Source organism: Dysidea avara, chromosome 12 (assembly GCF_963678975.1).
Source record: "Dysidea avara chromosome 12, odDysAvar1.4, whole genome shotgun sequence".
Classification (NCBI taxonomy): domain Eukaryota; kingdom Metazoa; phylum Porifera; class Demospongiae; order Dictyoceratida; family Dysideidae; genus Dysidea; species Dysidea avara.
Window position 1 is genome coordinate 4551621 of NC_089283.1, and position 24117 is coordinate 4575737.

The 24117-nt window shown below is 37.7% G+C and overlaps 1 protein-coding gene across 1 annotated transcript in view; it reads right to left on the reverse strand.

Moving 5' to 3' along the window:
* Window positions 1-7341: 7341 nt before the first annotated feature.
* Window positions 7342-24117, reverse strand: part of LOC136240222 (uncharacterized) — a 44642-nt gene continuing 27866 nt past the window's right edge. The window contains exons 40-82 of the mRNA XM_066031142.1: window positions 23832-24006; window positions 22159-22357; window positions 19345-20690; window positions 18959-19078; window positions 18773-18896; window positions 18062-18156; window positions 17476-17568; window positions 17307-17421; window positions 17212-17237; window positions 16914-17115; window positions 15214-15403; window positions 15084-15150; window positions 14648-14751; window positions 14427-14583; window positions 14163-14306; window positions 13960-14073; window positions 13765-13914; window positions 13353-13709; window positions 13070-13295; window positions 12744-13022; window positions 12385-12684; window positions 12134-12220; window positions 11860-12082; window positions 11243-11443; window positions 10845-10983; window positions 10672-10792; window positions 10545-10620; window positions 10262-10414; window positions 10167-10212; window positions 10014-10109; window positions 9862-9961; window positions 9522-9800; window positions 9197-9333; window positions 8985-9147; window positions 8839-8926; window positions 8520-8723; window positions 8323-8461; window positions 8102-8271; window positions 8021-8047; window positions 7815-7970; window positions 7718-7763; window positions 7570-7656; window positions 7342-7523 (exon numbers count right to left, since the gene is read on the reverse strand). Coding sequence (XP_065887214.1) covers window positions 7509-7523; window positions 7570-7656; window positions 7718-7763; window positions 7815-7970; window positions 8021-8047; window positions 8102-8271; window positions 8323-8461; window positions 8520-8723; window positions 8839-8926; window positions 8985-9147; window positions 9197-9333; window positions 9522-9800; window positions 9862-9961; window positions 10014-10109; window positions 10167-10212; window positions 10262-10414; window positions 10545-10620; window positions 10672-10792; window positions 10845-10983; window positions 11243-11443; window positions 11860-12082; window positions 12134-12220; window positions 12385-12684; window positions 12744-13022; window positions 13070-13295; window positions 13353-13709; window positions 13765-13914; window positions 13960-14073; window positions 14163-14306; window positions 14427-14583; window positions 14648-14751; window positions 15084-15150; window positions 15214-15403; window positions 16914-17115; window positions 17212-17237; window positions 17307-17421; window positions 17476-17568; window positions 18062-18156; window positions 18773-18896; window positions 18959-19078; window positions 19345-20690; window positions 22159-22357; window positions 23832-24006 — 7336 coding nt within the window. The 3' untranslated portion in view covers window positions 7342-7508. The remainder of the gene's footprint in view (window positions 7524-7569; window positions 7657-7717; window positions 7764-7814; window positions 7971-8020; window positions 8048-8101; window positions 8272-8322; window positions 8462-8519; window positions 8724-8838; window positions 8927-8984; window positions 9148-9196; window positions 9334-9521; window positions 9801-9861; window positions 9962-10013; window positions 10110-10166; window positions 10213-10261; window positions 10415-10544; window positions 10621-10671; window positions 10793-10844; window positions 10984-11242; window positions 11444-11859; window positions 12083-12133; window positions 12221-12384; window positions 12685-12743; window positions 13023-13069; window positions 13296-13352; window positions 13710-13764; window positions 13915-13959; window positions 14074-14162; window positions 14307-14426; window positions 14584-14647; window positions 14752-15083; window positions 15151-15213; window positions 15404-16913; window positions 17116-17211; window positions 17238-17306; window positions 17422-17475; window positions 17569-18061; window positions 18157-18772; window positions 18897-18958; window positions 19079-19344; window positions 20691-22158; window positions 22358-23831; window positions 24007-24117) is intronic.

Genomic DNA, 24117 nt, shown 5'->3' on the forward strand with positions numbered 1-24117 from the left:
AGAACAATGAAGCCAGAAGTTGTTGAAAGGAGTCACTGACTTCCAGACTGACTGAAAATAGACATGGACTGTTTCTTGACATTTATTTAATCCATTGCCAGTATAGTACATGCAGTGCCACTGTGTAAAGGATTAACTATTTTATTGTAAGACTTAGTAAGTACTATATATACTGGTGTAACATATCCTGTTTGCTCCATTGGTAAACAATGCCAATTGTGGTTATAATGTCATGAACCGGTCTGACTACAAGGGGTGTCTGGATTCAGTGGAATGGAATGGTACTTTGGTAATTTCAGTTGGTGGTCACCTCTTTATAAAGACCACCTTCTAACAAAGATCACCTCTTTATAAAGACCATTTTACTTTAATGTTTAAAATGCTGCTATATCTTGTTGTTTTAGAGTGTATCCCCATAGAATGGTCTTATTGATCAGCTGTGCGCCACATGCCTAGAAAATCAGAGTGACATCTGATTTGTAATACAGCAATATACCCCATGCAAAAACAGTTTGGCTGTATAAAGTGACGTCCCCATCAAACTAAAAGTAACTGACAACTAAAGGAGCTATTATTTGGGTGAGGCCAAGAAATACTGACAAATAACTTGCTATAATTTATAAAGATTTGGTCCATCATCATTCACTTGTACAGTCTTGCTGCATTCTTAATTAATTCCCTGTAACTCTAATTGGCTAGTAATTTATTATTATTAGCACTTTACAGTGACCAGCACTGAAGGTCTGACAGCAACATGTGCTGCAGCCTTAGGATTACCTAACCTAATTCAAGGACTTAGAACTAGCTGCCTTTTTTCTCCTCTACAACACCGGACTATTGAGAAAGGTACCAATTTACTAGCCAATTAGATTTACAGGGAATTAATACACACAGTAAAAACAGGTGTGTTAAAACAACACATCTGTTTTTACTGTGCAGTCAGACTGCACAAGTCAATGATAAAGGACCAAGATTATTGTAAATTATACTTAGTTGCCAGTATATATTGACATTTATTTCTAGACATTAGCTCCTTTAGTTGCCAGTTGCTTTTAGTTTCATGGACACATATTTTTTTGTATAGCCAAGCTGTTTTTTGTATGGGGTATATAGCTATTACTGTATTGTATCATAAATCAGATATCTAAGATTTGATTATAGATCACACCATGCATGTTCATTCATACACACAACACATACAAGACCAACACCACTTGTATTGTTATTTAATAAGTTACATAAATATGGGGATCTTCTCTGTAATTGTATCTGTAATGTTTATAGTGGGGATCTTGTTTACCAGTGGTTCACTCTTGTGACATACAAGCATGTGATCACACAATGTGATGAATGGATGACACTTGGCAATGATTCGGTTGAGAGCTTTTCTATGTTGTACAAATTGTTTGAGATGGCCATGCAGCTTGCCAGTTTCTAGTGCTGAATAGACAGATAATTGAACTTAAAACAAGCTAAAATTGTTATAGCAGATATTATTCCAGGAATCACATGACCTCTTACACATGCACTATTGTTAAACCACAACTGTCACCAAAACAAGGAATTCCTTATACAGATAGTATTGCATTAATGCATTAACATGCATGGTTTCATCTCCTGCATATATGTCTCCGGCTATAATCCTCTAATAGAACATAACAATATAATATTGCTGCTAATTGTATGTAAACAGCATTATCAGCAACAGCTGGTCTTCCCTGCCAGAGGTATAAACATACATATACATTTGCAATCATGAAGCATGGGTTAACATATCAATACACAAATAACAAAAAGGTGAGCATGAATTTACACACTGACATTATTCACCCAAATAAAAAAAATACTGTCATAAATAAACATCAAATTAAATTTGAGGAAGTCACTGCATGATGTTCCATGTAATGGCATAAAATTCCACCAATTTGCTTTTTATTGTTACATGCAAAAATTATATAAATTTCTTGCACGAATATTTTGCAAAAGATCAAGATAGCAGTCATTCATGTACATTAATTATATGAAAATACTTTTATACAAAATATTTCATAAAATTTTTTGCACAAAAATAAGAGGACATGACGTGTAGAAAATGAAAAACAATGATGTGGAGAACATAATCTATACAGTCAGATCTTCTAGTGTCATACAATTTTTGACCTCCAAATACAATATTATTGATGGTTGAAGTGGTAATTTAAATGTGGCCATCCTTTACTAAGTATGCCAGTCAGCCAGTAATTTTCCTTCTGACAAACTGTGGGTGGTTAGTACACATAACCAGTTCAGTTACCTCATTCACAACAATATCTCACTACATACTGTACAATGCTGCTGGAAAAATATTTTGATTGGTAGAATCCAGGCTCGTGTCCGGTAATCAATAATATAGCAAAATCGATATAATTATGTACTCTAATAAAGTAGTCACTCTAATAAAAAAGCCAAATACAAAATAATTAATGCTTACAAAATTTTTAAATATATATATTTTTCTATAATGTGAATTCTTTACACTACCCTTCTATAATGTTATGTATTTCTTCAGTGGTCATGAGGATGACTAGAGGGTGCATGTACACATTGAATATGCATGTACGGTATGTACATTGTGTATGTATACACGGCAAGATAATAATTTTAAAATCACTATATGTGCATGGTTAATTGTCATCTGAGAAAGGCTATTCTACATGGGTTTCTGGTCTTTTAGAATTTTTTAAAACTACTTGATACATTTGGTGCTGATACTCTCCTGATTTTAGGACCCAGTAGCTCACAGTGATTATATGTGTCAAAGCTAAGAGGAATGAAAGTAAGGGTGTGTACATTGGCATTAACTCCTGTCATTAATTTTAAATATACAGTGCATCATTTGGGTTTCAAATTATTTAACACATCATCCAGGGCAATTCAGTTATTGTCCCAGCCAAACCTGACCATGCAGCTGTGAATAAACTGTCATTCAGAATAAAAGCTACCTTGGCCAGAATGTCATGCAGTCCTCTTGTGCACGGTATATATACATGACTTGTTATGCAATGAAATCTGTCTAGCTTTTACTATCTGTCACTGTACATGTATGGACCAACCTATAGCTATATAGGTCTTATCAAGCAGGAATAGTCACATCATGTATTGTGCACAGCATTAAGAATTTTAGTTTAAAAAGTTTCGACAAATTTCAAATCCAAATTGACTTGCGTCCTGAATTTCATCTGTTTTAAGATCAGAATAGTTCATAAGGACTTGCAGTATGATCATAATGATGAATAACTAACAATTTATCACATGATATACATCACATGACATGAACTGACCATAATGGATGACTGTCTATACATGTTAGCTAGCTATTGACTTATTGGAGACAAGGTTGATGTTGGACACACATTCGTGACCCTTATAGCAAGAGATGTTAGTTCCATCAGGGGCCAATAAGCATTGCAAGCCTGCATAACACTTATGCGTTGTCTTCTGGTACCATAAGGATAGTCTTTAAAACTGATGTGCTATGGTAGCATCTAAAAATGTTACTAGTAAAATGCTTCAGTCAAAAAATAGCACCTCTAAGTGCTACCGTAATACTTCAGTTTTATCAGTGATATGTAACCAGAAGTGGCAATGTTGCATCTATCAAAGTGAAATCATCACAGGTGATGAGAGTATTGATCACAGTTGCCATTGTAGTAGCTAATTACTTCCATACCAACTATGTGTGGAAATAATTATATATCAAATTGAATAAGTAAGACTCTTTAGATGGAGTTACTAGAAAGGTTTTGTTACAACAGTAGAAAGTAAAAATTAGTACGGCCTCTTTCATGATAATTATAGTCACAAAACTTGCATACCCTATTTTTGTGGTTACTAGATGGACTATGCAACAGCTTTCTCTGGTCAGGTAAGAAGCCACATGATGTCATATGTTTTAGACTTTGCCATGTAGTAAATCAAATCCATGTGTGTGTGCCAAACTAGATGCAATATTATTATACCACTATTAATAGATCATAATAAAATTATCGTACGTATCATTCATATTCTAATAACTATAACCTTGAGACAATAATGGTATCAAATACACGCCAAAATGTATCAAGATACAACATGCATGATGGTGCTTTAAAAATAAAACATGTAAATGCAGCAAGTGAAATTGCATTCTGTGTAGTTTTGCAGAGGTACATTGGATGGATACAATAGCATGAGTCACAATAATAGCTACTTGTACATTACATGGTTATTTCCATGGTATGAACTTTTTTCAGTATATAATCAATTGTGTACGAGCTATAGATTGGAAATAATACAGCTGAGACCATGCATTCACCAATACTCAAAATAGTAATGTGAGTTAGCTGATTTAAATTCTGCACTACATAGCTGAATTGATAGCTCACTTGACTAAGAATGTTAATTAGTCTGCTCTAGCTATAGTTATAACATAGTTGTATTCACCCACTAGTGGTAAAAATATCATTGACACGGCAAGGAAAACGGTGAAGCTGAAAGGGATGAGAAATTAATGATTAGCCTAATTAGTTTTTGTTTTGCAACAGTACAATTCACCAATTAGTTGGTAATTTATCAATTACATGGCTAAGGAACCATAACTCAAACAAACTTCCTTCTCTTCCCAACTATTTTATAGTTTGTCTATCATGTTTTCTTTGGTAAATTATCCAACAAAACCTCTAGAAGGCTCTTTATTTTTGTACACATCGAGGTACATATACAGAATGGGACATGCCCCCAAGGAAATGGTATCATAGTGTTAACATTTATAGAAAATTGTCTCATTCAGTTTTCTATGCTCCCTAAGTGTTGCAGACTAGTTTACATTATCACAGGACTTTTTGTTTAAAAATCATTACTACAGCTGTTTCAGAAAACTTATTCAAATCATGAGCTTCTATATTATTATACTCACTGAGTATGGTGAGCATGCATACAAGAATTTTCACCAAAGTTATGCAAATTAATTACCATGTGTGGATCAGTCTAGAGCTTTCCTTCTACTATACTACATAGCTAGCCTTTTGAGCTTCTTGCCAAATATTAAGATAGAAAAATAATGTTGAGAAGTCAGTATAATTATATAATATGGTAGAGAGTGGGCACCACCTAGATTTCAAATGGACAAAACATCTGGCTATTGCAGGGATCCACGGAGCATTCTTTTATCTTTCTAGTAATTGCTTTTTCTTCACCTATTATCTCCAAAAATTATTCCCTAGCTGAAATACAGCTAAATGCATCTGTTTTCTCTCTGCGATTATAGAGGCAAGCGTAAATTGTAGCTTAAAAGATCGAGATACTCTAATAGAGCTGTCACTTTACATTTGGATGACTGCTTAATTAGGGCAGGTGAATATTATCTTGTGCTTGAGAGGTATCTTCAAGAGAATTATATATTACACTGCAAGTAAAACTTGATTCTGAAATTTGTGCTATTGGCAATTCTGGCCTGATTCTTTTTGTCATCTATAATTGAAGGGGTCTAAACAGGCTGTAGGACCAGGTGTCCTACAGACCTTCAGCACTTCAGTGTGCTGTAAGGCCTTAATAAATAAAAAAAGTAAAAATCCACATTATAGAGTCAGTATCATTTTGTAAAAACAACAATGTTTGTTTAGGCAGGTCAATAATACTTTCTCAAAATTAAATATTATGTTCCAGATCAAAATTTGCATTATAGCAATTCAGGAATGTCTAAAATTCTATTTAATGTTCACTACTATACACCCACTTTCTTTTTCAAATATGGATTACCCCTTTTCCACTAACCCTTTCAATAATATTGTTCCTGAAATTATTCTGGCATATTTTGCGGGTTCCTATCTATAGCACTCATGACTAGTGTTTCTGGGTTGCATTCATATCGGCTACAATCACTGTTTTCCAAATACCTAGAATATTTGTTCAGCTGCAGCTGTGTATTGGTAATGGATAGAATAGCAAGACACCTCAGTGTCTGACTGTACATGGATGAGTTTAATTATTAATACTTCTCAGCGGTGTAGGACACTGCTTGAAAGTTCTTAGTTTACTAATTTGTTAAGCTCCTTTACTGTAGTTATACTGATAATAAAATGCCAGTATCTTTAAGTATATGGAACAATTGTTTTACTATGTTTTAAACTCTCAGTAAAACATCAGTGAATGCGGGTTTATTGAAAAACTACTAAAATAACAAACAATTAACTGTTCCATATACTGGGGATATACCACTCTAGTAAACTAAGAAATTTCAAGCAGTAGGATCTGCTCAACAAACATAACTATATAGTATGATTTCTTTATTGTGTACAACATAACTGTGAAGACTGCAATCAATACTGAGAAGCCTCAAGCAAGGTTGACTACTTCTAAAACATGTGGTAGTTAGGTAGTAGATCAGAGTGTCAAGATAACACAGCACTGATCACGAGTAGATATATACTAGTTTCACAAACCAGACACTTCTGCTGTTCTGCACTGAAGATAACAATCACTTTTAGTACAAGTAGGGAATCTGAATCACTAATCTTTTCCTGGCTGTGCAGAAACAGGTTTAGGCAGGCTTAAATCACTGACAAGCTAGACACTGAGCAACATTACTATATAGCTGGCCCGAGTCAAATATACTCCCAGAACTGCTTTCAGAAAATTAATAGGTATTTCCAATTATGCTCTTCAGTGTTCCCATATGCTTGCGCTATACTCCTAGGTTAGTAACATTTCTTACAATTATCTAGTTAATTCTCTTAGAGTATTTCACTACAAATTAAAGCAATTGTGCTATTAGAGAGTATTGGTCTAAGGAACTATACAGGGGTGTATATGTACAATCATAGATAATATATACTTTACTATGGTACAATGCATTTGAGTGCTCTTCTATTGATTGCTCTATTAGGGAGTGTCAATCTATTTTGAAATATCTACCTATATATGCTAGCTACAGCATATTTGACACAGGCCTAGTGTCCAACTACAATTTTCCATAGCAAAATATACATTTGAGGAACCAGTTAGACCTTTCACTGCACTGAATGTATGCAGCATATGCTCCTGTCAAGTTTGCCCACACAATTCATAATTGTTCTCGTTCATGACTGGCTTCCTCATAATCACAGGGGAAAAAGCCAGTGATACCATTGCAGTAAATTGCCACAAAGAAAACTTATTGACATACACTCAACCATATAAAAGGTTCAGCTTTCAGCCTGTTCTGTTAACTCTCTGTATGTCACTGTTTTAACAAGGGCAGTTGTCAACAAGAGCTTGTAATGATCAGGATACAAGGGTCAAAAACTTACCTATCTACCTCTGTAACAACTGTTTGGTTATATTTATTACACATCATGTTCATTCATACACACAACACATACATGACCAACACCACTTGTATTGTATTGTATTCTAATAAAATATTTATTTAAGTTAAATAAAATATAATTTTTATATTAATGATAAAATTGTGGAGATATTATTAGTCTTCTCCGGTAATTGTTACCAGTGGTTCACTCTTGTGACATCTACAACACAAACATGAGATCACATGATGAGTGGGTGATGACTTACAAGAACTTTTCTGTGCTGTACAAATTGTTTGAGATGGCCAGTTTCTTGTACTGAGTTACTTCTAGACAGGGTTAACCTGCTACTAGCCTGTATGGACAGTGGAATATCAGGTTAAGCTAGTTTTAGCTCTACACAGAAAGAGTCTTACCTGTAGCCACCTGTGTCTTAACAACTGTGCAGCTGTTAATCTTCTCCTATAGTAAGGTGCAAATATTACAACACTGTAAATTCAATTGTTTTCTTACCGTGGATTTTTCTTAAGTAAATTGTTGACAATAAAATCTCTTGCATCATGTGAGATTTGACTTAATGGTGATGAATGGCCATCAAGCTTAGCTGCTTGTATACTGGCTATTGTACTTGCTTGGTCTTTAGCAAGGAAAGGGGAAAACCCTGTTAAACTGTAACAAACAATTATAACACTACACATGGTGATGACAAGATGGCTCACATGATACAAGTGATGACACCAACACTCCTAAAAACGAAACAATGTCGTAAAGAGGATAAGTTTTGAAGTCACTTTTCTTACCAGATGTCTGCTGCTACTGTGACAGGTTTTAGACTGACTGTTTCAGGTGCCATAAACTCTGGGCTGCCTTCAATTGCTTCTAGTTGGTTTCCTGCTTGAATGTAGCGAGCTAGTCTGAAATCAACTAGTTTAATATCACGACAATTTGCTGCCAATAAAATGTTCTCAGGCTATGATAAAAGTGGATGAAACCTTCCTTTTGTTATTAAAAACATGCTCACCTTAACAGCCATGTGAATTATATTACAACTGTGAATATACTGAAGTCCTTCCAGCAATTGTCTGATATAATGTGAACACTCTTCTTCTGTTAAAGTGTCTTTGCTAGCTAAGTGAGCCAGTAATTCTCCCCCTGACAAGCTGTAGGTGGTCAGTACACATAATCAGATCAGTTACTTCACCAATATCAATTACTCACCGTTCCATTACTAGTACAAATTGTGTGGGTGACTGGAATACTGCCTCTAAGGTGACCACTCTTGGATGTGATAGGCTACTTAGCATATCAAATTCATGTAATGCTAGTTGACTTTTTTGTTTGCTATCAAGTTTGATTATCTTGGCTATGTACAGCCGGTCTGTTGATTTCTCCATACATAGTTTCACCATTGAATAAGAACCCCTAAAAACAAGATCACATCACAGCTTGTTAGACCAGGACACACACATACACACATACACATGCACACAACAGACGCAAGCACAACTGCATGCATATTAAACAGAATTAGTCTTACTGTGCTATATCATTTCTAAAGGAGTACTCATTTTCAAATGGTGTATATTTCACTCTTACAGTTTCCATATTGTCCCATTCTTCTTCTCCTACAAGAAAACACAAAGCAAATAATCCAATACAACTGACACTTCAAATAATATCCACCTGGATCACTGGCCACTGTCACTATGGCAGATGGTTTACTAAACTGACTGTTGCCAATGGCATTAACTGCAGCCACTCTAAACTGATAACTGCTGCCTGGTAACAAGTCATCCACTACATGAGCAGTACTATGAAGATCATCAGCCGACACTGCCCATGCGTCCTACAGTAAACCATCATTTAAACTATTAGTCTCTTGCTGATAATTGTACCTGGTCCACTCGCTTGTGTTCCAAGATGTAGCCAACAACAGGAGAGTTACCGTCGTGTAGAGGACGTGACCATGACACTAAAGCAGAATTACTTCCAAGTGAGACACCAGTGAGATCAGATGGCGGAAGAGGTTTATCTGAGGGACACATAACGTGACACAGTTACAGAAGTTCTGTTGTAACTTAGTACAAGAACAAATTCTTGGTTAATAATAAAACCCTAATTTCTTATGCAAAAAACTTATAATTGCTACAATTCTTGAAGGACTCAAAATCATCAAAAAAAAAATGTGTTCAGCCTAACTAACACAACCCAAGTACTCACCATGTACCACTAATCTTGTTTGTGTGGATGTGGAGCCAAGACTGTTGAGGGCTGTACAGGTGTAGAACCCCTCGTCATGACGACCCACGTCTAGTATAGTCAACAAAACATTATTCCCTTCGCTAGTGATCTTGACACGAGCGGACTGTGCTATCTGCTTGTTACCGTGTTCCCATTGGATAGTTGGAGTGGGATTACCTTGTACTTTATAAGATAGTGAAACAGTTTCCTCAGCTCTGACAACTAAATTGTCTTGTCCACCAGACAAGCTGGGAGGCACTGCAGTGGTAATGATAACAAACTAGGTGACACACTTAAGGGGTGAGTGTTACATACGTACCTCCATCTTGTAAATCACTTGGTTCCAGACTGCTACGACTTAACATGTTAGCCATTCGACCTCCAAACACATGACTGGTCTCCACAGCAATGTTGCTTGACTGAACAGAGCCTTGTATATAAAAACTAATACTAGATGTTTAATTTACTTACATGCCATTTTCTTCTTGCAATAAAAGTCTTCAGACGAGATAGGTCTAGTTTTGCCATGGGCCATGAAGGTACTCCAAGACCTTTGGGATTCAGTGTCTGCAAATTGAAATGATCCCAATATATTGTACTACAGAATAGTTTACGTGGTTTCACCTTGATCCAAGGATGATCTTGACATGCAGTGGCAGATAACCGATGTCTACACAATGTTACTATAGCAACTGATGGAGTGAACATATGGAACTTACCGAGGATTTAGTTGTAACAATGAGTTGATGAAATCCTTTGCATCTTGTGATACCTGCTCAAATGCTGCCGTATTGAAATCTAAACGAACATCTTTGATGCGGAACATGGTTATCTGGGGATTATCTCCAAAGAATGGTGAAGTTCCACTTAGTCTGTGGGAAGAAACAAATAAACACATGTTAAATAATCTCTACTTTCACATGCATGAACACACACACACACACACACACACACACACACACACACACACACACACACACACACACACACACACACACACACATGACAAAGGTAAGTGCTCCAAGTCCCCACATATCTACAGCTTCATTAACTGTCTCCTTTTTCAAGATCTCAGGTGCTGGACAATATTATCATAATAGTAACATCATCAGCTGCACATCACACTTACCACAAAATTCAGGTGATCCGTAGCTGGAGGGTGTTATACTATGTGACAAATTTCGTGCTGACCCAAAGTCAATAATTTTCACTATTGGCTCTGCATGAGTTGACAATAGAATGTTTTCTGGCTACAAAGGTACACTCTAATTAATGTACACACTTGAGCTCGTTGTTGCTTACCCGAATGTCCATGTGAGCCACACCCACATCATGCATGTACTGCAATGCTGAGATCACCTGACTAATGTATTTCACTGCTATGGCTTCAGTCAACATCTTAGTCTGGACAATGTAGTCCAATAGTTCACCTCCAGTAGCACTAGTTGGCATGGCAACAGTTAAAAATGGAACTACAATTGCTATCAAGCAACACAAAAACCAGGTACATGGATATACTAATCTTTCTCCTTAAACTTTTATGACTAATGGTATCACCATTAAACTTCTGCAACTTTTCCATCCATTCAGTGGCTGTATGTTACAAGTTACAGACACCTCTAATGTGAACAGGTGTTGTTTGTGGACCCATGCCTGGTTTTAGTGTATAGGGTACATCACAAATATATATAACTCCTCACATTTCCATGATGACAATCAGGTTACGTCCAGCCTCGTAGGCATCAAAGAAAGTGATGATGTGAGGGTGTAGCAGTTTCTGATGTAGCTCAGCTTCTCGACGGATATCATGTCTCTTCTTTGTACGCAACCTCAAATATTTAGCAGCCACTGCCTCCTCTGTCTTCTTTGATATGCACTTCTGAACTATTCCATAACGACCCCTAATGAAATATCAGATTAAAAAATGAATACTTTAGTATTATCTGGGGATCATATGGTATAAAATAAGAGAAAGCTTGTTTAGGCATAGAAACAAAATAAAGAAAACAATATCATAAACTGGATGATGCTGCATGAAATCTAGCTTTTCCAGTCTTTATGAGCTGGAGAAAATCAGCGAAGCTGACATTCCCGACAGTTATCTCTACCCATGTGACAACAAAAGTTGCAATCTTTAATTTTGCAAGGTTAATCAAATAACACAAGCTTGCTTGTACAAATGGTTCCAGATTTGTTGTAACATGGCAACATACTCTAATAAGCATTCATAATTTTTTGCTAACAACAAATATTATTTTTTATAAAATTTTAGGATGAAAACTTTTACTCTTCTATTAAATCCACTTGTCCTCCTTACCTGCCAAGCTCTTCAAGTGTGAGATCATAGGCTGTAGTGATGGGTGTGGTCTTGATGTAGCTAGGTGGGGGTGAACCCATTGTGCCACTAAATGCAGAGTCTTCTAGTGATAAGGATGTTGACGGCTGTGACAATGACTGAGGGAGATCAGGCAGCCCCAGAGTGTTGAAGTTACCCAATGTAGGAGGTTGCTGTGACAAGAAGTCCAGATCAGCAAAATCATCTACGATAACAATGATGTAATGTTGGTGATGCAATAATAATGTAATCATACCTGATCCCTTCATGTCAGGTTGACTGTTAATACTAAGGTTAGCTGATACTTTCTTCTTGAAAGATGGAGAGCCTGATATCAAGAACCCTACACAACAACAAAACAAAGCAGTGCATGGCTTCAGAGTGTATGTATGTTGTGTTGTTGGGAAGTTTCATCTTCAAAAAAAGTACATTTCACCTTGTGTAGCCTTTGTGAAATTTTAGTCATGAATAGTTTATGCCTGTGTGTAGAGTACAGTACATTCTCACCTTTAGTAACAGGTTTGGTGAAGACAGTCAGTGAGGCCTCACTAGGGGGACTATTTCCACAGTCATTATATGCTGTGATTCTGAACTGGTATGACGTGTTTGGTTCTAGTGTCTTTACTACAAATGTTGTCTTGGGTTGTTGTATTATTGGTTGCCATTCATTCAGTCCTTCTTGTAGCTGTTCCACCTGATAAGTGGTGATCTCTGAGTTACCATCAAAGTCCGGAGGTATCCATTTTAGTTTCAAAGATGTTGTTGCTACCTTGGAGACAGTAGGACGTGAGGGTGCATCAGGTGGACCTATAACATGATAAACGAAGACAGGAAGTAACAACACAGGAAGTGACATCATTACTCACCAATAACATGCAGCTCCACTGTAGCAGTATCAGTTCCTGCAGAGTTGGACACTACACATGCATATTCTCCAGCATCACTGAATTTCACATTTGACACTTCAAACAATGTTGAGTTCGAACAAACTGTTATTTTGTGTTTATCAGAAGATGTAAGAGTTGTTGAACCTTTCCGCCATGTTACTGATGGTGTAGGAAAGCCATTAAATATTGAACTAAAAGTCACTGAGCTTCCAACAGAAACAGACTGATTATGAGGTGGTACAGTTATCTTAGGAACAGCTGTGAAATAAAAAGTGAAGATTTATTGTGTTGAGCTTATCAAATACCTTCAAATTTTCCCGACTGCTTGTGCGTACCCTTGCGGCGCAGGAATGAAGCTGGAACGTTACCTTCCATTGCTGGGGTGTCAGGGGTCTCCAGAGTACGCACACATAATGTCATGTTGTTCTCACGACGTACTAATTCTACAACCTCTCCTGGTTCTAATTGTAAATCATCCCCGCCTTCCATTACAATCCGTTCCAACACTAAAAACTGTGTTCCAGGTTGAGCCTAAAAAACAGGCAGTCCGGTTCAATACAACAAATACGCAGTATAAATACACTATACCTCTATATCATCAACAGTCATTGAAGAACCAGGGTTGGATAGTACTCCATCAACATGTTGATGCTGTGAAGCCTTAGAAGCGTGTTTCTTATTACTCTCACGGCGGAATACTGATTTCTTAGGAACCAGTGGACTACGAACTACAGGCTCGGCTGGTTCTGAGGCACTTCTCTTTCGCGGAGCAGATTCTTTCTTTACTCGATTGGCAGATATTAGATCTTGCAATCGATGGAACCATGTATCACGTATTACTGGACTCACAGTGTGCAGTGTGTACTTGTTCCCCGATTGCATCTGATAAAGGATTAGACACTGACCATTGCTATCTGCATCTTGTGCAGCTGACAACTCATTCAACTAAATAACAAAAAAAATTAAACATGTTACATTACTTTATTAGTGCTGTGCTAACTTTCAGAGATTCCTTGACAACGTAAATTTCCTGGTCAGAACTGTCTCGTTTCTTCTTACTCATTACTAGGAAATGTTCAAATAAGAAAAGACGTCGTTCCTTTGGTCTTGTCCTAGTCCCTTCTATCCTGTCCACCAGCACAAACTTTTCCTGTTACAAGAGATAGGCTGTGTTCTCTGTCAAGTGTGTTCTCACCTGCATGACAAAATCTCCAAAGTTCTTCAGTTTCTTGTCATCAATTTCCAACATGCTCAAGTGTATAGCATTGTTGGCACGTACAGACACGCCCCTAGTAACCTCCAGAGCAGCCTGCATGGGAACAAAAGATGAACATAGTGTTTACTGGATCCATGAAATATTGAAGGTTGACTATTAACTGGTTGAGCCCAGTGGCTTACATCTAGCTCATCACACTCTTCCCCAGCTCTGATGGAATACTTCAACATGTCCTCCAACAACAAGCTGTACTTAGTGATACGTTGTACCGGCAGTATCAGGTAGTCAGCTAACTGTAGTCTGTCTTTCAACTGAGTACATAGGTCCTGTAATGACATCACATGATGTCATATGATTACATGACCAAAATAGAAAGTAGCTACCGGCAGGTACATGAATATACAATGAATAATAATATGGGACTTGTTTTGGTTACGTTAACTTACAGCAAAGAAGCCACAGTATTCTCTGAACACAGAGTCACTCTTAGCCTGGTAGGTGCAGTAAGTTATATACATTTCCAATTGAGGTGCGTGTGTTACAAAACAACTGGCCAGAGCCAAGTAGTCCTCGCCACACTGCTCAAGCTCCGGTAGAAACACACTAGAATAAAACAGATCATATGTATTTAGCTTGTAGTAGTGTTGGGTGGTTTTGGCAGACTCACTTTCGATGAAAATCATGGATAGCCTCCATGTTGCAGAACAAGATGTCCTTCATACCATATAAGGTCTTGGGAGCTACTGAACTAATAACTGCTGTGACATAGTTCTGTTGATAATAAAACAATATACAATTATAACAATATATAAGTATAATGATATACTTGTGCTGCACATTGTAACGTGTTTACCAATACACACAACACACATTGTACTAGACAATAATATATATCCCATACCACACTGCATACCGCACATAGACAAACCAATATAAATGTTACAAACAGCCACACCAAGTTAATTATGTCCTGTTGGGTAGACCAAGTAAAGTGTCTTACTCAATTAAGGAACAAAAACAACAACGGCATAAACACACACTAAATATTTCACAAACTTACATGCTAAACACAGTGACACACATACACACACACACACACACACCTCGATACAATAACACAGTTTCTCCACATAGTCTTTCTCTGAAGCTAACAACTCTTCAATCACATACCTGTAGAAACAAAAAGTGGGAGTGGCTGACACACCTACAATAGCATTGCATTTAGCCACTCACATTCTCTTCTCGTGAGCTACTTGACGACGATCATCAGTATCCATGCCATCCATCAGATCAGGTGATACCAACAAGTCATGTAGTTGTTCTTCCTCCTCCTCTAGCTCTGTTGAAGATTCTGATTGGCTAAGATGGTGGGAGGGGCGCAGCCATGGACTGTCTATTGGCTCCAGATAGTCTAGTGGAATATCTGCATAAGAATAAGAGTATACTGGAACCCTTTCTTAACAAACTAAAGACGCAAAAAAGAGAGAAACAACTATATAATAAAAGTTTGTGGTCCCAACAGTTCTGGAACTGTATATTTTACTTGAACATCTTGATTGTAGCAAAAAGACTTTGGTCCCAAATTGTTGGTTACAGAGTTTCCACTGTACTATGACCTATGTATTACCAAGAGTTCATAATATTATTTATGAACTCTTGGTATTACCAATACTGTATGAGCAACTGGATTTGTGGCAGTTACTGGAGTTCACCCACTAACTCTTGGACTATTTCCTTGAGATATTGCTGCTCTCAACTTAATCTTCCTGCCCTTGAATCAAGATGTCAGTACCTTTCTGTTTCTTTCCTTCATAATATTTACCACCATCGTACATCCATCAAGTTCAGTTGTCACTGTAAATTTATTTCAATTTTATCTACCAGAAGTCATCATTTGTCAATGAGTCCACCACAGTCAACCATCAACTCTCGTCGTTATTCATTCTTCGTCAATATTGTCTGTCTGTGGAATTCTGTACCGTTACATACTCAATGATCCAAACCCTAATCTTTCCAGCATCCATTATACCATCATGTGTGTTAATTGATGTTTTTGTAGTATTGTATTGTTGTTCAGTTGTTTGTTGTAGTGTTCATTTTTGTGGCTGACACCTTGTACAGGCTTTGTCTTTGTGTATGCTTTCCATTGTGGTAAATTACTTCATTGCCCTAAGATCATCTTATACACTTTTTGGTCCAAATCCAACTGTATTAGCTGATTATTAAAATTCAAACCATATTAAGCAGGTGGATGTCCTTAAATGGCAACGTATTTACAGTTTATAAAGTTGGCTAACATGTGTAAAAGACACTTATCCAGTGACTTGATTTGGGAAGGATTTACTGTAAATAAAATAGTGGAGTGTAGAAATTGGTTACAAACTCAACAATTTTTGTGAGTGCAAAGCAATCGGAAACAACTACTAGACATAAACAACTCAAAGTAGACTAAAGACAGGAGCTAACTTGCTCACTGTGGTACAGCCAGTGGGAGAGAAAGGTTCAATAGTGGGTGAAGCCATAGTCAAAAGAATTTATTACATGACAAAAGCCATTAACGGATAATTCAAGTGCTTCACCAAATAAGGACAAAATCTATTAGCTTAATTGTGCCATAATATTCATATTACAAAAGTGAATTAATGAAATTGTTATGTTCTGTGTGTCCCAGTTAACTGGTGATATTGTATTACTACTATTGTTTACTATTACCGAAGTGTGTGTCTGTTGTAGCTCGAAATATTATACACTACGGAAGCATGCCTTGGGTTTTATAACGCTGGGTGGTCTGTAGGTTTTATTGGTGATTTTCCTAGTAGCTAGCATTTTTGAATTTTACGGCAAGAGAAACAGCAGATGTACCCTGGAATACACCCAAAAATAGTATTAGATTGTATACACACGTACGTGCACACGTACACTACACTACATACCAAATCCTTCAGTACTGTCCAGTTGATAGACATATGAAGCAGGGACCCATCCTTCACAAGGAGGATCTCGTTGTGCAGTCCTAGCTAAGAACCACTCGTCATTAGTATCATCCAATACAATTACTAGTTCTCCCTCTTGTATGCTCAGCATGCCATCCTCGTCACTTTGAAAAGTGGCACGGACACACCATAGTGGTAAATACTATGGAAACAACAACTCATAAAACAGCTGAGAAAGAAATATAACATACGGTTATATAGAAATTATGTACAGTGTAGATGGAACATAGAAACATACCTGTTTCTGGCTTTCTGACACAGAATCTGTAGAATACAACATAATATTATATAACATATTCCCTCTATATGACTCAAAAGAAGCTCTACACTTACCATCCTCACACTTAGCAACCAGTGAAGCAGCTGGTACCCAGCCCTTGATGGCTGGCACTGTGTCTGTTGCTATAGTAACCACTAGCCACCAGTCGTCTTGCTTGGAATCCAGTACCTAGAGTGTACTTTAAAACTGAGAAGATTTCTTACCAAGTTATGTAAGCCTCACCTGAACCATCTGGTTTGCGTACAGTGACAGCTGACCAGGCATTGTACCTTGAATGGCTTCACTTGCCATATACGGATGTGCAATACTAAACATCTGTTGAGAAGTAGTGTTAATATCAACAACACTACTCTACCAATTTCTATTTCATTCACACATGTCAACTTTCTACAATTTCATGATTGTACATTGACACTTCTTTACTCCGCAGTTGTCTTGTGGTTATGTCTTATTAAGCAGGTGGTTATATCAGGCAGGTCACTTTGTATACAAATGACACATTTGGGAGTTTATCAAGTATGGCTAGTTTATTTTCATATCTGCTTTTATGAAAAAATAAAGTATTGAACTAGTGAACTTTAATATATATTTTAAATCATTGCTAGTTTGAACATAACATTTTTTTGATAAAGGGGTAATTATGACAAACTTCTTTTTATAATGTGAAATTAGTAGCAAGCAAGACAATGGCAAATATTCTACTTAATATGGGGTGTAATAATTTCAATGAAAAAAACTCAATAATTCACTATGACTCTTCTATTAACATAGAACTTTATTACAATCTATACTTGATGGAAAAACGTACCCCTTCGAGTTGAGCTGGTGTCGGTTCGTCAGTGAGAAAGGAACAGTTGTATAGGTCTCTAAGGTTATCTTTCATTAGTGGATCATGTGACTGATCTGTGATGTAATAACAACAACAATATAATTAGTACAAAACTTGGAACCTGTTAAGTGTATACTTGAGGACACAAACATAATCAGCCTCCCTTAGTACATAACAAATCAGGACACCTTGATAATCAGTACACTATCGGTTGGTCCCAAATGTCCATATTGTACAGGCTGCATGTGACATACGTAATGAGGCATGTGGGCTGTGCAAAGTAGATAAAGAGTTATATCCATACAGTTGAATAAAAAGCTACAAGTCATAAAGACAATGAAAACTATAGGGTCTGGCGCTTCCCTTCTTGGTTAAATACTGAAAGTGGAAAATGGATATGATGCTTGTGGTAAAAGGTACAATTACTCTCATGGTCTTTATAATTGTTTTCCATTTTTGTCTTGCACATTACCATAGTCAATTAAGCAAAGATAAATGCAGCATTCTGTGTTTTAATCGTTTGCACATCTGGACAGGTTTACTTCATAGAAAGAAGCATGGATAACGAAAAACATGTGCATCAAAAAACAGACCCTATCAATTGGTTACTTTGTCTTTGCACGTATTTTAAATGTAGTTGAGACACTGTTGCTTACAATTTTGGTTGTAGTATAGGTTTTCAAAACTAACCAGGCAATTTCTCTAAGTAGTTGGCAGGTACCCATCCTTCTTTCAGTGGCTCATTTGTACTCTCTTTTTTACTAGTTGCCAATGGCAACACAAGCCACCAGTCTTCTCTGGACAAATCCAGCACCTATGGGTGTGTGTCATAGCATTACAGGCTGTATGTGCTAATAATGTGATCCACATACGTACCTGAAGATGCTGCCCAACATGTAATGGAATATTATTGTCCTCATCAGGTGTGTAGTCTGCTATAGCAACATACACTTCTATCTTATCAAATTCCTCCATTTTGTTGGCATCTGAAGATGGCTACAGGAAAACAGAATTACAGTATTGCAGTGTTTCATTTATTTTTGTTTGCTATGTTTTGAGACAAAAGTTAAGCCTTACAATTGTACATTAAATATTCATTTATCTACATAGAATATTGTGCATTACACACATGTACTGACGGACAAACACAAATTACATCCATATGAATGTACACACACACACACACACACACACACACACACACACACACACACACACACACACACACACACACACACACACACACACACACACGCACAAACCTCAACAGATTCCAGTTGCAATTTCCTCATTTCATCAAGAGCATCTTTGGGACTTATCAATGATTTCCCATTATGTCCCTCCTCATCCTCTGCCTTACCCTCACTGCCAGTACTAAATGTATCAGCTGAGCCAGACAGTTGTGAAGATGAACGACTAAAACTTCTCTTGAGCTCTACTACAACTGGAGATGATTTGTGCTGCGTCCTACGATCAAGTGATCCTGATTTTGGTAAATAATCATTTGTAGAGCGATGTCTATTCCTGGTACTGGCCATGACACTTTCTCTAAGTATTGAGGATACTCTCTCGTGCATGGGGCTCTTTCCAAGGCCTACAGAGGCAAGGTTGGGGATGGAATAAGCTGGACTGCTATCCGATAATGGTACACACTCTTGTAGAGAAGGGTCACTGCCGTATCGTGGTAGCCTTGATACTATTCCTCTCCTCTTGAAGGAATTTGTAAGTTCAACAGCTGTCAGCGATTGTGTTAAGAGAGGAGTATGGTGGTCACGGTTGCCAAACAGCTGATCCCTTTTTTCAACAACTGGTGAGCTCATATCTGAGCCAGAGTGTAACGAGCCTCGAGGGGATACAACTGGTGTAGTATCACTTTGTTCTGTACTGGAGTCTTCATCATTTGGTGACTCTTCTAACATGACTGACATTACAGTTTTACTAGCATGTGTACTTGTCTGAGGGGAGCCCCCTTCATCTTCTACCTTATTTGGTCCCGTTGCTGAATCACTACCTGGTGGCTCTAGAAGTTCTTCTTTGTTAGATTCTGGCACACTTTGCACATCATGTGATGGGTGGTGTGGAGGCAGAGGTGGTGGTGGACTTAGTTGTTTGGGACCTCCCTCGTCACTACCACTAATAGATATCTCATCTTGCAAGCTGTCGTAACGAACAGGGATGTATTCAGCACTGAGAATATTTGCAGGGACAAGACCCTCCTCAGATGGCCGCTCGTCAGTAGCGACAGTCGTAATAAACCACTCCACTGAATTACTCTTGTCTAGTACTTCGACTGCCTCTCCAGCAATGAGAGAGATATAGCCTTCTTTGTCAGGATGATAATTCTCAACAGCGTAGTAAATATACTGCTGTCCTTGCACGCTCTCTCGTGGTGAATTTGAAACCTGCATAGGTCCAGAAACTATTCCACTGTTGGTGTTAACACGACTGGGACCTGACGATGGGATGATCATATACAAGTCTTCATCAACGTATGGTGCTGTTGACATGCGTGAGCCGCCACTGACGTTGCTCTTTTGGCTGTAAACTGAGTAGCGATGTTTAGATATGGAACTAGTGGTGGACTGCTGTTTGGAGATGACACGATGAACTGTGCAAGCAAGAAACAAACACACAATGTCACACACGTCTCATGCAACCAGAGGCACAAGATGCCTCTTCACAAATGACATCCTTATAGTACTTAAAATGCTTTACAGAGCTCATATACGTTTAGAAGTCAGACAATATTGAAACAGTAACCTCAATTTACCTACTGTATGAGAGATAGTAAAAACTACATTGCAAGACATTTCCCATCTGATTAATATACCCCACTAACTAGCACAGTGGAGAAATTATACATGAACAATATATGGGGCAGAGTGATACTACTAGCTACAACATTTTCAATAATTACCAGAGTCTACTGGTAACACAATTAATACACTTTTAACTTATTAACAACATACTTTCACACCCAGCTGCCATCATCTTCACACTTGTACACACTAACAACTAACACGACGTACAGAGCTGTATAACTCGACTGAGAACTGGTTGTAAACAAACCAAGCCAGTGTGAAAATGGCTTATTATAAATAAGCACATTTAATAGTCCATTAGCCAACAATGATCACTTTGTCTCGAAGGGACGTCACTTGATATTGTGGCATGCAAGTTTGTTATACATTGCCCACACACACAGAGTCAAAGTATCAAATCGCCATCACTTCATTAAGAAACAATATACATACACCAAATTACTTCGTTGATGGCTGATCAAAAAATAAAATAGACGACTAGACACAATTATGGCTGGAATTGTAGTACTATTATTATTATTATCGGGCAAACATTCTCGAGGAAGCTTACAGCAAATAGCAATGGCCTGATAGCAATGATCTCAAAACTGAACACTGTTTAAAAACTTCCACAAACAGTTAAAGGGATTTACTGAACCCTGCTTGGTATAAAGAAATGATCGCAATTATTGTTTAACGCTAGACTATGTAGTTGCTATGTGTCAATAAAAAACAGTATAACTTACAATGATATTTGATATGTGACAAAGGTCCTACACATTGGTAAAATTTATAAACTTGAGGTATACCCTAAAACTTGATAGTTACAACATTCTAGAAAACACCCCACGCAGTACATGAATTATAAAGCAAACAAAGTCAATACCCAATATGCTCCCAGAATTTCCTTTGCGTATATTACTAGCATTTACTGATAGTACTATTTTCAAAATTCTAATTTAGATGAATAAAAACAAAATTCTTTCAAACCAATAATATTATTTGTACATTGTTTATCTAACAATGTACAGCTATGACAACAATGTTACACATCAGCAACACTGTTATTGCCAGCAAATATATAGCAACGATCTTTCCAGAGGGAAACCAGACAGGTTATTCTTCCAAGTGCATTATAATTAAGAATTAAAATGTAGCCTTTAGAAATGTACAGGGATATTAATTCGAGAGTAGCCTAAGCTGTTAATGCACTAGCTTGGACATCGCAAACTTTGTCTAGAACATTTAAAAGTAGTCCTGTCTTTACTATCTCACCTGGTCTAGTCAGAGGGGTTAGAATAGACTTGGGGACTACTCCTTCCTTTTCCATTTCGTCTTCCTTTTCAGGAACGGTGCATACTAGCCAGTCATCACCGCTGCGATCCAGCACCTCCACCTGACAACCCTTCGGCAGTGTTAGGTATCCATCTTTACCCGAGCCATCATATGGTTCTGTTGTCTCATATATCACAATCTGAAGAGATAATATGTAGGAAGTGTGTTATGACTAAGACTTGACTGAGATCCCTTGTCTAAACTAGCCACACCAATGTGTCATTTTATGTGTAAACTGACCTGCCTAATGTAGCCACCTGTTTTACTAGGTCAGAGATTTTGGCTTGACAGCAGCCAAAGTAGACACCTTTTATCTTGTCTTAACTTACAATACTCTAACAACCTAGATACATAATATATTCTTCCGTAGACACATCAAAATTAGCATTTTTGGCAACTGCTGAATTCCTTTGGAATTCCTCTACAGAAATACTCTTATTTTACTTCCGTTTGTTTACCATTTTTAATACAATTATTTGTACTGTTTCTACATTGTTCTAGGCACTGAATGTGAAAATGGCCACAGGCTCCATACCACAAACACAAAACACTTCAATTCAACAATCACTGGTTAATGAGTTATGTATTACACACATACAGCGTAGAGGTGACAAATGGTGATATGTAGTTTCTCATGAAGAGAAGTACTAATAGCTTTTCGGTTAAAGCAAAATATTAAAGTGAAATATTAAAGCAGAAATCATCTGTACAAGACAGTTTAGGATTTTAACCAATAAAATTGCTTATTTTCAAGCTTCAAAGTGTGATTTTAAAATAAAATTACACAATCACACACATGTGATTACCATTTATATTGTTGTCACACAAGAACTATTAGAATAACTGCACAAAAAAGATACAAGTTCAACTCGTAAACAGTTTGTGCACTTAAGAGATTTACATTATGTGTGTGTGTAGTGTGTGTGTGTGTAGTGTGTGTGTTCCCATGCTTCCAACCTCTTAGTGGCCTGGTAATAGTACACCACTTGTTGGTGGTATGGCTAATGACAACACCCCTGGCACTGGCCATGTGGCGGAGACCATGCAGGGTCAAGGTTCTCTTGTGTTGGATTTGCACTCCAACAATGGGGCTTACATCATGCACACATGTCAGCGTGTGTGTAGTGCGTGTGTAGTGTGCGAGTTTATGTGTAGTGTGAGTGTGCATATGCATGCGCGTGCGTGCGTAGTCTATTGCATGCGTATATAGTACAGTATCACACACACACACACACACACACACACACACACACACACACACACACACACACACACACACACACACACACACACACACACACACACACACACACACACACACACACACACACACACACACACACACACACACACACACACACACACACACACACACACACACACACACACACACACACACACACACACACACACACACACACACACACACACACACACACACACACACACACACACACACACACACACACACACACACACACACACACACACACACACACACACACACACACACACACACACACACACACACACACACACACACACACACACACACACACACACACACACACACACACACACACACACACACACACACACACACACACACTCACCCTATCAGTGGTGACAGCACTTGTGGTCTCAACTGGCTGTGGCATCTCGATACTGAAGTGACGTCCATCTCGTGGATTACCACTCGCCCGTACATTGTCATGTTTACTGCCCCTAATACTGCTGTGTTTACTGCTACCAGTACTGGCTACTGAGCCGCGTGCTGTGTCTGAATCCCTGAGAGTGTGGAGAGGAAAAAAAATTTAATATACTATATTACCCTGGTGTTTGGACATTAACATTTTTACTCTGAATCAAGAGACTACAACACAGAGGTTTTCCTCTTTT